Source organism: Antedon mediterranea, chromosome 4, assembly GCF_964355755.1.
Source record: "Antedon mediterranea chromosome 4, ecAntMedi1.1, whole genome shotgun sequence".
Taxonomy (NCBI): domain Eukaryota; kingdom Metazoa; phylum Echinodermata; class Crinoidea; order Comatulida; family Antedonidae; genus Antedon; species Antedon mediterranea.
The window spans coordinates 35,176,162-35,191,361 of NC_092673.1; the positions used below are offsets into that span (position 1 = coordinate 35,176,162).

The window sequence follows — 15,200 nt, forward strand, 5'->3', positions numbered from 1 at the left end:
GTTTTGCGGAAACAGATGACTTTGCGTAACAGGAACTACCACAGGAGTCACTGTGTTCGAAGCTAAGTTAGGAATTGTAGTAGGAGCAGGATCTGCTTGAGCAAAGTTTTGGGTTGCCAGTACGTTTACGGGAACAGCAGGTACTACCACAGGAGCAACTGACGTTAGCACAGGAATTGTAACATGATCGGCTGGAGCAAAGGCTTGTGTTACATCACCAGGAACAACAGGGACTACAACAGGATCCAATGGGTCTAAATCTAATACAGGAATAGTAGCAGGATCCGCTGGACCAAACGATAACACATTTCGTCGGTATGCACTATCTAGAAACCCTTCCATTGATGACGTACTTTTGTGGCTACCAGAACCACTTCCGCTTGCGAAATCCCTTGCAACATTCAATCTTGCTTCGGCGACGTCTATCTCTTCTTTTAAAGCGTTTTCTTCTTTTAACTGTTTGAGTTTGAACTCTTCCTGTTTCAGTTTGAACTCTTCTTGTTTCAGTTTGAACTCTTCCTGTTGAATTCTCTGCTTTTCTGTGAGACTCCTCTGCCTGGCTAGCAACTCTGCATGTTTTTGCTCTTCTTGAATCACAGAAGCACTTAGTGATCGTTTAGAATATTTTGAACTGTTGATTTCCTGCTTGCGGAGCGATGAGAATTTACCGCCGCAGACCGCTCTACCTCAAGCACCGCAAACCAATCCTCTACTTTAGCCTTTAAGTTTGCCAACCACACATCTTTGTCTTCAAACCATTCATTATACATTATTTTCTCTTCCTCGTTCAGCAAGCCACAAATTTCATCATGAAGGAACATAAATTCACCATACACCATTAACCAATCTTGATGCACCTTAATCAGATTTTCTCTTGTAACTTCCTTATTCAAAGAAGCTTTCAACGCTTCTGACACAAATTTAACACGACGCCACAACTCTTTGATTCCTTTCAGCTTTCGTTCCTTTTCATACTCTGCACCCTTCTCGGTCTTGCGTTTTACTCTAACAGATTTCTCTGAAGCAGCTTCAGCCATCGTGGATATATCTTTGTAAATTTTATAACTGCACAAACAAGTTTCTTGCAAATGCGGAATTTAATTGTTCTCCGACTTGATCCGATTTACTATAACAAATAAATAATGATTACAAATAATATATACGGTATCTATCATACAGTACAACATAAATAATTCTATACAATAATAATAGACCTTACATAAGTATCTAAATAAGTCATAGATAAAACAATACAATATAAATAATTCTTGGTTCAAAATAATTACAACTATAATAATAATAATAAGATAAGTCTCAATTGCTTACCAAAGATATGCCTGGATAACATGTGCAGCTATAGCTATACACTATATCAATTACTACTGTACTACAGCTTTAGGCTTCTAAGTAAGCCTTGGTACATCTACCACTTCTATAGCTAGGCCAGCTTAGGCTTCTAAGTAAGCCTTGGTACATCTACCACTTCTATAGCTAGGCCAGCTTAGGCTTCTAAATAAGCCTTTTGTGCTTGCTAGGTCCTTACCCAACAAGCCTAACTATCCAACTGCCAGCCACAGCCCAAGCAAGCTATGCCCTCATTAGCATAACCCATATGGTTGGTCACCTGTTCACTTGACACCCTTCAGTGAACACAAGCACAGTATACCTAGCTTGGATTTGGCACTTACATCTGCTATAATACGTTCAAAAACCTTACCTATAATAGAACATAGCGATATGGGTCGATAATTATAAACATTGTTACGATTACCTGACTTAAAAATAGGAGTGACATTCGCGAGTTTCCAATCTTTTGGTACAAAGCCATCCGTTAAGAACTTGTTGAACATTTTGCACAACACTGGGGCAATAATTGGAGCTGACATGGATAACATTTTAGGTGTAATCCCGTCTGGTCCAGGGGATTTGTTGGGTTTCAATGACAATAGAGCCTCGAAAATAGTTTTTTCAGTAATATTAATGTTATTAAGGGGAACAATATCTGGGTGAACACAATTACAGATCTCATGGTTAACATTGAAATTACGATTAGGTTCGTTAAAGTTTGACGCAAAGAATGTGGAAAATGCATTTACCGCATCGATATCGGAAACCAAGGGTATACCGTTAAAAACAAAGTTTTTGACTTGTCCAGTCTTACGCCTAGTCTTAACATAACTAAAAAAACGTTTGGAGTCACCATTTACACAGGCGACCCTTAATTTCCTAATATATTGTAAATGAGCTTTTTTTGTTAGGTTTCTTAATTTATTACTAAACTTTCTATATTTGTCCATCTTACTTGGGTTATGAGGATGACGATAAGCCTCTTTTAGCATTCGTTTCTTTTTACGAGCCATGATAACCATTTCTTGAGTTATCCAAGCTGGCATGTTTCTTTTTTTACTTTTGACTTTAGGGATACAATCGTTGATAGTGGCGAGAAAGAGGTCTTTAAAATTTTCCCACATTTCCTCACAGTCTGATTGTTCCAGGCACAGTCCCCAAGGAACCGCCCCCAACGTTGTAAAAAGATCGTCATGGTCACATTTACTATATTGATAATAATATCTATCTACAGGTTTAACTTTACTGTATCTAGCGTTAATATTAAAATAAACCCCAAGGTGGTCACTTGTACTGAGACCGGGATGACTTCTGAAATTACATACAATGTCAGGGTTATTGCACAAGACCAGATCAATATTGATGTGCCAGGGACCTACGCCACATTATGTACAGTTGATTTCACAACTGCGTTTGATAGGATAAACCATAATGTTGCTATTTCAAAGATGATAGAATCTGGTGTTAGACCGTCGATAATTCCAACGATTAGCAGTTTTCTGATGAATCGCACCCAGTGTGTGAAATTTAAGGGACATTGTTCTGGACTAAGAACTATAACGTGTGGGGTCCCCCAGGGTACCAAACTGGGACCCAGCATATTTACTGTTATGGTGAATGATGCGGGTAACACCACTGATAATCGTTGGAAATTTGTGGATGATCTAACACTGGGAGAAATAATTAATATAAAAAATAATAGTACATCATCAGAACTTCAATCCCATTTAGATTCCTTGAGTTGTTGGTGTAAACAAAATGACATGCTACCCAAGCCTTCGAAGTGCCATGTTATTAATATAAATTTTATGAAATCCCAAATAAACTACCCCCAATTTACTATAAGTGGTAAAAAAATTGATACTGTACATAGTATGAAATTATTAGGTCTTGAGCTACAAGACAATTTAGGTTGGGATATCCAAATCAAAAGTATTATCTCTAGAGCAAGTAGAAGAATGTTTCTTCTTTATGCATTGAGAGGATATAGTGCACCTATTGGTGACATGTTAAGTATTTATCAACTCTATATTCGGCCGCTGACTGAGTATGCATGTGTTGTTTGGCACTCTAGCATTACAAAACATCAGACCAATGAAATTGAGAGGTTGCAAAAGCGAGCATGCAAAATTATACTTGGCCAGGACTATGAGAGCTATGATACGGCCCTTACTCAACTTAAAATTACCAGCCTTGCTGAACGTAGAGAAAAATTAACATTAAAATTTAGAGAAGGTATCCTTAAGTCAGAGAGACATCGTAATATGCTGCCTGCTGAAAGACCTAATATATCTAGATTACGTAACCCCAATAGATTTACATTACCTAAAATAAAAACTAACCGATATAAAAATTCAACGATTCCCTATTATAAACAAATTAAATTCCTCCTGTGAAAAATTAAATTAAAAAAATATATAATAAATGATTGTGCAATATTACCGCCTAAAATAATCAAATGAAGAGCACTGCAGACAACGTTTAATATTAATATATACTGTAAACTTTTATTTTCCGAAATTTAATATATTTTTGTAGATTTTTAATAGTGAATAATTGTGCAATGTTGCCACCTATACTAAAAGATAATAATAATAATAATCAAATAAAGAACAGTGCAGATAGGTTTTACTTTAGTATATTATAATGTAAATGTTTCGTTTTTTTAAAATAAAAGTGCAATTGTATTTTCCAAAATTGTGTATATATTTTAAGATTCTTAATATTTTAAATTTTAGTGAATAATTGTGAAATTTTGTAATTGTATATTCCGAATTTATTATTGTAGTTTTTATAGATTTCATTTCAATATTTTTTATTGTAATACAAACGTTATTAGCTATGTGCTATTGTTTTTGTAATTTTATATATACCGTAATAAATAAAAAAATCAATAATGCTACTTTGGTGTTAGATACACGAGTAAAAAAATCAACAAATTGTATAGTATCAAGTGGAGCAATAATTTCTTTAAATTTCTTATAAACTAAGGGACTATCAACACCGTAATCATAATTAAAATCACCAGTTAAAATTATACCACAGTACTTATGTAAAATAGATAGGATAAAATCAACGACATCGTGGAATTGATTGAGCCAATCGTCATTTGAACTCGGTGGCCTATAAACAGCACATATTAAAACGTTAAAATTGTTATTTACAGTTATTTCAATAATTTTGACCTCAATGTTAGTAGGAAAGTCAACAATAGAGGATTTAAATGAGTTCTTCAAAGCTAACAGAACACCACCACTCTTGAACGGTCTTTTCTGTACACAACGAATGAGTCTGGAAACAGTTCCGTACTATCAATAGAGGAACATTCGTTTGAACATCTTCATTATCATCGTTTAACATCTTCATTATCATCGTTTGAACATCTTCATTATCATCGTTTAAACATCTTCATTATCATCGTTTTAACATCTTCATTATCATCGTTTTAACATCTTCATTATCATCGTTTAAACATCTTTATTATCATCGTTTAAACATCTTCATTATCATCGTTTGAACATCTTCATTATCATCGTTTTAACATCTTCATTATCATCGTTTTAACATCTTTATTATCATCGTTCTAATTTCTTCATTATCATCGTTTTAACATCTTCATTATCATCGTTTGAACATCTTCATTATCATCGTTTGAACATCTTCATTATCATTGTTTGAACATTTTTATTATCATCGTTCTAATTTCTTCATTATCATCGTTTTAACATCTTCATTATCATCGTTTGAACATCTTCATTATCATCGTTTGAACATCTTCATTATCATCGTTTAAACATCTTTATTATCATCGTTTTAACATCTTCATTATCTTCGTTTGAACATCTTCATTATCATCGTTTGAACATCTTCTTATCATCGTTTGAACATCTTCATTATCATCGTTTGAACATCTTCATTATCATCGTTTAAACATCTTCATTATCATCGTTTAAACATCTTTATTATCATCGTTTAAACATCTTTATTATCATCGTTTTAACATATTCATTATCATCGTTTTAACATCTTCATCATCATCGTTTTACCTTACCATCTTCTTCTTCATCGTTTTATAATCTTCATCATCATCGTTTTACCATCTTCTTCTTCATTGGTTTATCATCTTTTTCATCATCGTTTTTACCATCTTCTTTATCATCGTTTTACCACCTTCTTCATCGTTTTACCATCTTCATCTTTTATCATTTCACCATCTTCATCATCGTTTTACCACCTTCTTTATCATCGTTTTACCATCTTCATCTTTTATCATTTCACCATCTTCATCTTTTATCATTTCACCATCTTCATCTTTTATCATTTCACCATCTTCATCTTTTATCATTTCACCATCTTCATCATCGTTTTACCATCTTCATCTTTTAGCATTTTACCATGATCTTCTTTATCATCGTTTTATCCATGCATCGTCGTTTACCGTCATTATTCATCGTTCATCTTCTTTATCATTGACGGTCTTTTAACAACGTGTTATGTGTAGGTTCATGTAGTTTTCTGGAACAATATAATTCAAATACGAAATTACAAATTTTCCAGAAAAAAAAATCTTCTATCGTCCGATTTTGATGAAATAATTCGTAACTTTTTATAGAGGGCCGCGGCAAGAGCATTTGAATGAATTACCGTAAATCTTCTAATTGTAACCCTGGGTTATTATTCTTTGATTGTTTTATATGGTGGGTTACTATAAGGGTGTTCTAATAGAGTATAGTGGGTTTACTATTACTAATCTTAAATTAGGCACATATGAATCTCTTGGTGCAAATTTTGCAACCAAACAGTGATTTTTAATATGTACCTATTGAGCTGTTTATCTACTTATAAGTTCATACCAAGTTCATGCAACCCAAGTCTTGTCATCGTCCATTATATTGGGGGGTCAACCAATATGAATACAACTAATTTCCACAATGATTGATTATATTTTTTAACCAAAGAAATTAAAATGACATAAACTAGTATAGTATGAACATTTCCAGACTTTGTAATAATTACCATCTATTCATTAAACAAACCAAGTCACAGAAAGATAAACATAACCATTACCCGAATGAAAATGGTAGATCCCAGCTCGCTATCATTAAAACATAGGTGTCTTAATTTGGCAATTGTGAATATAAAACACGACATATTGAACTAAATAACACCTAACAATTGTTCCTTATATATCAAACATTAGAATGATATAACAATTAAAATGCTACTTACAATTATATAATGAAAAAATTAACCCCAAACTTAGCTACAATCCAACGGTCTGTCAAGTGAAGACTTCATAACACAGGCAAACCCTATTTGAATTTTGCCGCCTTTTTTTAGCATTTTTTAGATTTTTTCAAAATAGATTTTGCTATTTTGACACAGTCTATTTTAAGCCAATGCTCATAAGATAAGTATGTAAGGAATCTATGAATATTCAGCTTTCTTTTAAGAAACTATCCAAAATGATTGATGGCCTACAAGTGATTTTAAATTGCAAATAAAACACTGTGGTGCTTTAGAAAATAGGTAAAAAATTGACCTCACACTGTCAGCGGGCAATGGATGGTGAGTTTTAAAACGTAAAATGACACATACTTTTTGTAACTTTACAATTTCAAACATATATCATAATGTTCAGTATTGTCTACAGTTTATTTTGAGCTACTATCCAAAAAAATCCGATTTATAATAGCCGAGATATTTAGGTGGGAACATGAAAATCAAGTGTTTTGTAGAATATCACGATGCGAAATCAGTGGTATCCATGTCCCAGTGGAGTGTGTTGGGGCAATTTAGCTATTTCGTTGCTCAAGAGATTCATATGCTGAAAATAGTAACCCACCCCCAACTTTTCCGGTCAGCAACTCATAGCAAAATAATAAAACAGTACGAATAAACAAATTTGGTTGAACTCTAACTTTATAATTTATCAAACACACAATCCTCCCCCACTCCCGAGATCAACATGCAAAGTTATCTCCTTATTTTCAAAATACGGCTGCATCATAAACGACCAATCATTTTGTCAATAGTTTTGTGACTCTAATAGTAACCCCCATGGGTTACTATTAGAGTAGTGAGCTATTATTATAGATTGACTTATAAGGTGTAATAATAATAGATTAGTGGGTTACTATTAGAAAAGGAGAGGGATTTACTATTAGAGTGTGGGTAGAAGATTTACGGTAATACCATGGAGGTATAAAAAAGAAGGAGATTCAACCATCTTTTTTATACCTCCATGGTAATACTGATATGTTTGGTTAGCGCGCTGCTGCCGGTTGGTGGCGCTTTATACTGTCTTTACTTCCGGTTTTGGTGTTATAAGTTCTTTGGTTTTGGCAAAGAATATAATATCATTCTTTGGTTTTGGTCAGGAGGGAGAGGGAGAGAGCGTTTCCAATAAAAATGGCTTCTTTGCTTGTTGATGATTGTGATGGTTATTTTCTGACCGAAGATGAGCCAGATATTTCACGAGCTACTATTTTATTAAAGCGTAATGTAGACATTCCCAAAAAGTATTTTTTAAATCGTATATTTTCACCGGTAGCAGTTGATAATAGCGGCTACCAGAAGCTTAGTGAACGCCCTGCTAAATATAGGCTGGTAAGTTCATCGTTCGTCGTGATGATGTAAATTTCTTTATAGGCTATCCAGGCAACAATGCCCGGTACACAATCAGGTAGTTGTGATGGCTTAGTGCTGGGCACCCATTTTCGTTTGACTGTATTTCAATTTCCAATTTAGCAAAGCAGTAATTTATTATTTTAGGCTAGGCACTGTAATGGGCAAAGTTTTAAGAAAGTACTGTAGGCCTACTTTGTTCATGGTTGAATGAAAGAAAATCACACAACATATTAACAAATAAATCCTTGTTTTACACCATTCTTACACCGTTTGAAATCCCTTGATGTGCAGAAGTTTTTGCTTGACATTGGCCGGTATATCAGCACATTTTTTTCCCTGCAAAATTATATTGGGATCCATTATTATATTATACTGTATATTCACAAAATTTTCTTACCTCACCCGCAAGCATGGTGGGGCTCTAATATTTGCATCAAACGTTGGTTACTGGTACAGCTGGGTGGCTGGGCCGCAGCTTGGTCCTGAGAACCATATTTTTAGTCGCGAAATAATTATTATAATATAAAATACAATATTTTTTACAAATTTAACATTTTCTTCCAACAGCTACATAAGAACTGGGGGAAGCATGTATCTCCTATCAGTGAAGGAATCGGAGCACTTGCATTTTTAACTGTTGAGCAACTTCCTCTTGATGAGAACTTGGCAACATCAGTGTCGCGCTACATAGAAGACCAGTTAAAGAACAAAAGATGCAAACTAATGAGGTAACAGTGAGAGCTATGTACAATTGTTGACTCTTGTTCATCTGTACACAATAACATTTCCCCAGTCAAGACTTTATTAAGGGTCACACCTGTTCCGAGACGTGTCCGGCGCTGGCAAATCAAATTGAAAGTCAATGTTTTGTTTTCACGTGGCTATGCGTATTTCGATTGGCACGTGCAGTAGCCGCATGGAGCATCATGAAAATGAAACATTGACTACGATCAGGCGTGAAAGACCCTTTATTGTGGAATTTTATGATCTGGTATTTTGTTTATTCTTTTAAATCTAAATTCAACACTGTGTACAATATTATTGAAGTTTTTATCTGTACGGTTACATTACATTACATTTGCATATTTAATATTCATTGCATTTCAACATTTGCATATTAATTATTAAGAATAAAATTTTATCATTTTGATAATAATTAATAGCATTCAACTTAATTTAAACATTAATTACAGTATTTATTGCATTTAATATTTGCATATACCATTTCAACATTTGGATTGAATTAATTAACATGTTATTGTTTTCAATGTAGCTGTACAATAATTATTTATACTGTAGCATTTAACATTGGCATATATAGTTTATATTACAGTATTTCAACATTTTTGCATATTACATACATTTACACACATACGCAATGGCCTTAAGCAGTTTCACATTTTTATATTATTTATTAGAATGAAAATATTTGCATATTCATTATCCATAGCCTTTGTATATTTGCATATTCATTATCCATAGCCTTTGTATATTTGCATATTCATTATCCATAGCCTTTGTATATTTGCTATTAATTATCCATAGCCTTTGTATATTTGCATATTCATTATCCATAGCCTTTGTATATTTGCATATTCATTATCCATAGCCTTTGTATATTTGCATATTCATTATCCATAGCCTTTGTATATTTGCTATTAATTATCCTTAACATTTATCTATCTTTTAGATGGAATATTCACCACATCTTACTATATTTTCCGCAGTCTGAGGATTATGATTTGCTAGGTAACTTGTTTATGGAAGGCAAGTTGGATAACTGTCATGGATTTAGGATTGTAAAAATTGAACGTAAGATAAATTTTAGGATATTGTATCATTGATTTCACAAACATGATCATTTCAATCAATCACTCAGGGCGTGTGGCGCAGTGTGTTGGACGTTCGACTACTGATTGTGAGATCGAGGTTCGAATCCAACTCTCGCCGCATTACTTGTATCCTTAGGCAAGATACTTTACTTACGTTTGCCTCTCTCCACCCAGGTGTATAAATGGGTACCCGGTTAGATCAAGACACAACTTTGCGCTGATTACTAGCTGAATTATGGGAGTATGTTTCCATACATGTTTGATCCAAAAAAATGACCGGGGTTACGGTAATAATGTTCAGCGCATTGAGACCTTGCTTATGCGCTATATAATAATTAACTATTATTATTATCTTCCAAGTCTCCAATTAATACTGTATTCCAGGAGTTTCCAAATATTTAAAATGATCTCCCACTGAAGTTGCTCTCCTGATAGATAGGTCATACTAATCTACGCCTGGAAACGCCTGATGGTGTCTAATGATATAACATGTTACATGCTAGCAATATATTTGATGTTATTATATTTATTTGTACTGATTACTGTAGGTTTATTCCAAAACTGAAGAATGCCCCTAGTCCACAACACCAAAGGAATCAATTTGTCCAGTTTATTCACAAACTGTTATTTTGTTCATATCAAAAACAGGACCTTAAGTCGAAAATATTTTGTTGATGCATGCATAGGCTAAAGTAAACTTGCAGATAACTGAAATAATACACCAAACGCCTATAATCAATCAATATTAATAAGATTAATAGAATCTGCAACTTTCTAGTTTATACTGTGAGAGAAATACAAACAAATGTACCTAACCAACATATTTTTATTGATTCGTTTTCAGCTGCTATTTTAACCAACCCACCAAAATGTTTTATCGAAGTGCAAGCAGATGCTGAAGAGGGCAGCAAAGTTCAGCAAGAAATTACATCCATCGTTACCAACTTCTCCGGTGCCTTCACTCACCTTTCGATTTGTGAGACCGAATCTCCTAAAACAGTAAACCAACAAAATTCATGTCCACCGGTTGCAGTTAGTATGCTTTTTACTGGTCAGACACAGTCTTTAGCTCTTAAAACCATAGAGGCATTATCAGCAAGACCTTGGGACCAGTTTCTTCTGACCGATGAAGTGCGTAACGCAGTAGAATATGATACCAAGTATTTTATTAACACAGCAAGAGATTTTCCTATATTTGGTGTTAAAACTGCAATGCCAATTTCTGGAGTACGAATATCACTCTTTGTGAAAGACGTCAAAAAGTTTACAAAGATGGAAGATTTCTATTCGAAAGTAACGATGGTTAAGCCATACAAACGAGAACTTAACCACGAGGAAATACGCTACTCCACGTACACGCTTTCTGAACGATCTGAGTTTACGCTAGCCGCTTACCCCGGAGTTAGCCCAGTTTCAAACCCAAACTTGGTACTTTATTTTCATGTACGTAACGTGAGCAGTTGCATTCCTGAGGCCCAGAAACTTTCCGAGGACCACTGGCAAATGATAGACCCTGAAGGCAACAAGCTTATACTCTTCACACCGTTGTTGTCTGATGTATGCTAAACACTAGTTTGACTACTTTTCACACCATTGTTGTCTGATGTATGCTAAACACTAGTTTGACTAATACATTGGTTCTTTCTATTTATGTTTGTTCTTACAATGTGTTCATCGGGTATTAGGGAGGTTTCACAATCTATAAATACAACAACAAAAAACTATTTTGTCGCTGAGCTGATCCCTATCTCTATACATTTAAGCTGATCACCTTACTAAAGGCCTACAGTAGGCTGGGAGGGTGCACATGGGACCCACCAGCTGAGGTACAAGTCTTCTGCCTCTACCAAGCCAAACAATAGCAACCCTTCTGCTTTTAACAGTTACAAAAAACAACCAAGAACTGGAAACATTCCTGTCAAACACTTCATTTAACTCTACGTCCAGTTCCGTAACGCTTGCTTGTGATATTTTGATTCTCTAATACTTTGCGTCCACCTCCTAAAATGTGCTGAGCCAACCCAGCCTATGCCGTTGAAAAATGTTTATTGTCTTTTGCACAATGTACCGTCCGTATATTTTTTACTATTTAATCTCATTTTTACTATACTTTTATTTATACTTAACTGTAATTGGTTTAGGTAATCTTTAACTTGTTTTAATGAATTCTATATTTTACATTAGAACAGCCTTGTTTTTAATGTTGTACTTACAATTCAGTAAATACTTCTCCTTGAAAACTATTATTTATTTTTGTAATAATGTTGACAAAATTGCTTTTTAAAATTATTATTTCATATTATATTTTACAGTTTACAAAATGTGTATATTACATTACAGTATTCTAATAAAATACACATTTTCCACAACTGCAAAAACAGTTAAACAAGACATTTTAAAAATTGAATTCCACATTTAAATCAAACTTTAAATTAGAGGCGCCTGTAATTCTAGTCGCCTCTTGTATATTAAATTTTGAATAATGCAAAAGTGAATGAAATATTTTATATAATAATAAATACATATTTGTGTAAAGTTAATTAATAGCTTAAAAAAACAAATTCCTAAATCAAAAGAAAAAGACATCGATAGTCAATTCATTCAATACCGTGCCCTACTATACTTTCAACTTACCTCTCTCAAGGTTTGTGTCACATTAATACTCCATGAATTATACTTGCCAAAAAATGATTTTTGATTGGAGAAAAGTATGTATGGACTACCAGACTTGTTGCCAGGGAAATTCCAAATTTCACAGCTCAATTTCCGAAGTGAAAGTCAACATATTGAGAAAAGTATTTCAATTTTGTGTGAAATATTGTAAACTTTTAGTTGTCCACTAAAAGGATATTAAAATTTTGTGACCAAGTAATTGATTGTAACAAAGGCGGATCTGGGGGTAGGAGGAAAGAGACTTGTGTTCTAGGCTATGTTGGTATTGCTAGGTGTGCACACCAAGTAATTGATTGTAACAAGGGCGGATCTGGGGTAGGAGGAAAGAGACTTGTGTTCTAGGCTATGTTGGTATTGCTAGGTGTGCACACCAAGTAATTGATTGTAACAAGGGCGGATCTGGGGTAGGAGGAAAGAGACTTGTGTTCTAGGCTATGTTGGTATTGCTAGGTGTGCACACCAAGTAATTGATTGTAACAAGGGCGGATCTGGGGTAGGAGGAAAGAGACTTGTGTTCTAGGCTATGTTGGTATTGCTAGGTGTGCACACCAAGTAATTGATTGTAACAATGGCGGATCTGGGGTAGGAGGAAAGAGACTTGTGTTCTAGGCTATGTTGGTATTGCTAGGTGTGCACACCAAGTAATTGATTGTAACAAGGGCGGATCTGGGGTAGGAGGAAAGAGACTTGTGTTCTAGGCTATGTTGGTATTGCTAGGTGTGCACACCAAGTAATTGATTGTAACAAGGGCGGATCTGGGGTAGGAGGAAAGAGACTTGTGTTCTAGGCTATGTTGGTATTGCTAGGTGTGCACACCAAGTAATTGATTGTAACAAGGGCGGATCTGGGGTAGGAGGAAAGAGACTTGTGTTCTAGGCTATGTTGGTATTGCTAGGTGTGCACACCAAGTAATTGATTGTAACAAGGGCGGATCTGGGGTAGGAGGAAAGAGACTTGTGTTCTAGGCTATGTTGGTATTGCTAGGTGTGCACACCAAGTAATTGATTGTAACAAGGGCGGATCTGGGGTAGGAGGAAAGAGACTTGTGTTCTAGGCTATGTTGGTATTGCTAGGTGTGCACACCAAGTAATTGATTGTAACAAGGGCGGATCTGGGGTAGGAGGAAAGAGACTTGTGTTCTAGGCTATGTTGGTATTGCTAGGTGTGCACACCAAGTAATTGATTGTAACAATGGCGGATCTGGGGTAGGAGGAAAGAGACTTGTGTTCTAGGCTATGTTGGTATTGCTAGGTGTGCACACCAAGTAATTGATTGTAACAAGGGCGGATCTGGGGTAGGAGGAAAGAGACTTGTGTTCTAGGCTATGTTGGTATTGCTAGGTGTGCACACCAAGTAATTGATTGTAACAAGGGCGGATCTGGGGTAGGAGGAAAGAGACTTGTGTTCTAGGCTATGTTGGTATTGCTAGGTGTGCACACCAAGTAATTGATTGTAACAATGGCGGATCTGGGGTAGGAGGAAAGAGACTTGTGTTCTAGGCTATGTTGGTATTGCTAGGTGTGCACACCAAGTAATTGATTGTAACAATGGCGGACCTGGGGGTAGGAGGAAAGAGACTTGTGTTCTAGGCTATCTTGGTATTGCTAGGTGTGCACCAAGTAATTGATTGTAACAAGGGCGGATCTGGGGGTAGGAGGAACGAGACTTGTGTTCTAGGCTATGTTGGTATTGCTAGGTGTGCACACCAAGTAATTGATTGTAACAAGGGCGGATCTGGGGGTAGGAGGAAAGAGACTTGTGTTCTAGGCTATGTTGGTATTGCTAGGTGTGCACCAAGTAATTGATTGTAACGAGGGCGGATCTGGGGTAGGAGGAAAGAGACTTGTGTTCTAGGCTATGTTGGTATTGCTAGGTGTGCACCAAGTAATTGATTGTAACAAGGGCGGATCTGGGGGTAGGAGGAACGAGACTTGTGTTCTAGGCTATGTTGGTATTGCTAGGTGTGCACACCAAGTAATTGATTGTAACAAGGGCGGATCTGGGGGTAGGAGGAACGAGACTTGTGTTCTAGGCTATGTTGGTATTGCATTTCTTTCTTCCAGTTACAATGAAAGTACACTATCAAACTTGTGACAAACAAAATGTGATGTGCGCTTATACACTGTCATGGACGCCATGTCACTAGCATATTTGGGAACATAACATTTTTTTCAAACAAGTTTGATAGTGTAGACTGGGCCTTATACATTATAGAAAAAATGCAGAATGCAGGGTGTTATTCTCGTTACCTCTCCTTCGTCTATTGCTAGAGCACCTCCTGTTGTACATCCTGGGTCCGGTTCTTTGTAAACTGTATTTTTAGAAGTAACTACTGATTAAAATATTTTCTTGTATAACCAATGTTGTAGAAATTTATCTTTTTAAAGGAAATTAAAAGCATTAATTTTATATAAATACATTTTAATTTATTCTTATTTTATAACTTTTTTGCCCCACACAAAATCGATTTTTTAAATTGAATAATTGAGATAATATTACCATATAATGCGCATATATTGTGTTATCATCTTATAGAGCCATAGTAACTAGTTATGTCAAAAACTAAAAGAGTCTAAATTTGGCAATTTTTCAAAAATTTCCCTGTACAGGAATTTTTTCTAAAAATGACCAAAATATCCACTTTTTAAAATTGAATAATTATGAGATAATATTACCATTATAATGCGCATATATTGTGTTATCATCATCTTATAGAGC

General features: G+C 35.1%; 1 protein-coding gene across 5 annotated transcripts; it reads left to right on the plus strand.

Moving 5' to 3' along the window:
• The first annotated feature begins 7,725 nt into the window (after positions 1-7,725).
• Positions 7,726-14,897, plus strand: LOC140047414 (uncharacterized). Of its 5 annotated transcripts, none has more exons than XR_011844949.1 (5): positions 7,726-7,956; positions 8,545-8,705; positions 9,668-9,789; positions 10,654-14,355; positions 14,444-14,897. XR_011844949.1 is itself a non-coding variant. In XM_072092433.1 (4 exons), exons 1-4 carry the CDS (start codon positions 7,759-7,761, stop codon positions 11,373-11,375), a joined length of 1,203 nt encoding a protein of 400 aa, XP_071948534.1. In that variant the 5' UTR covers positions 7,726-7,758; the 3' UTR covers positions 11,376-14,897. The 5 variants fall into 5 exon arrangements, 1 of the variants encoding a protein (XP_071948534.1); XR_011844950.1 differs by having other exon boundaries at positions 10,654-14,000; positions 14,179-14,897; XR_011844951.1 differs by having other exon boundaries at positions 10,654-13,911; positions 14,179-14,897.
• Positions 14,898-15,200: the final 303 nt, after the last annotated feature.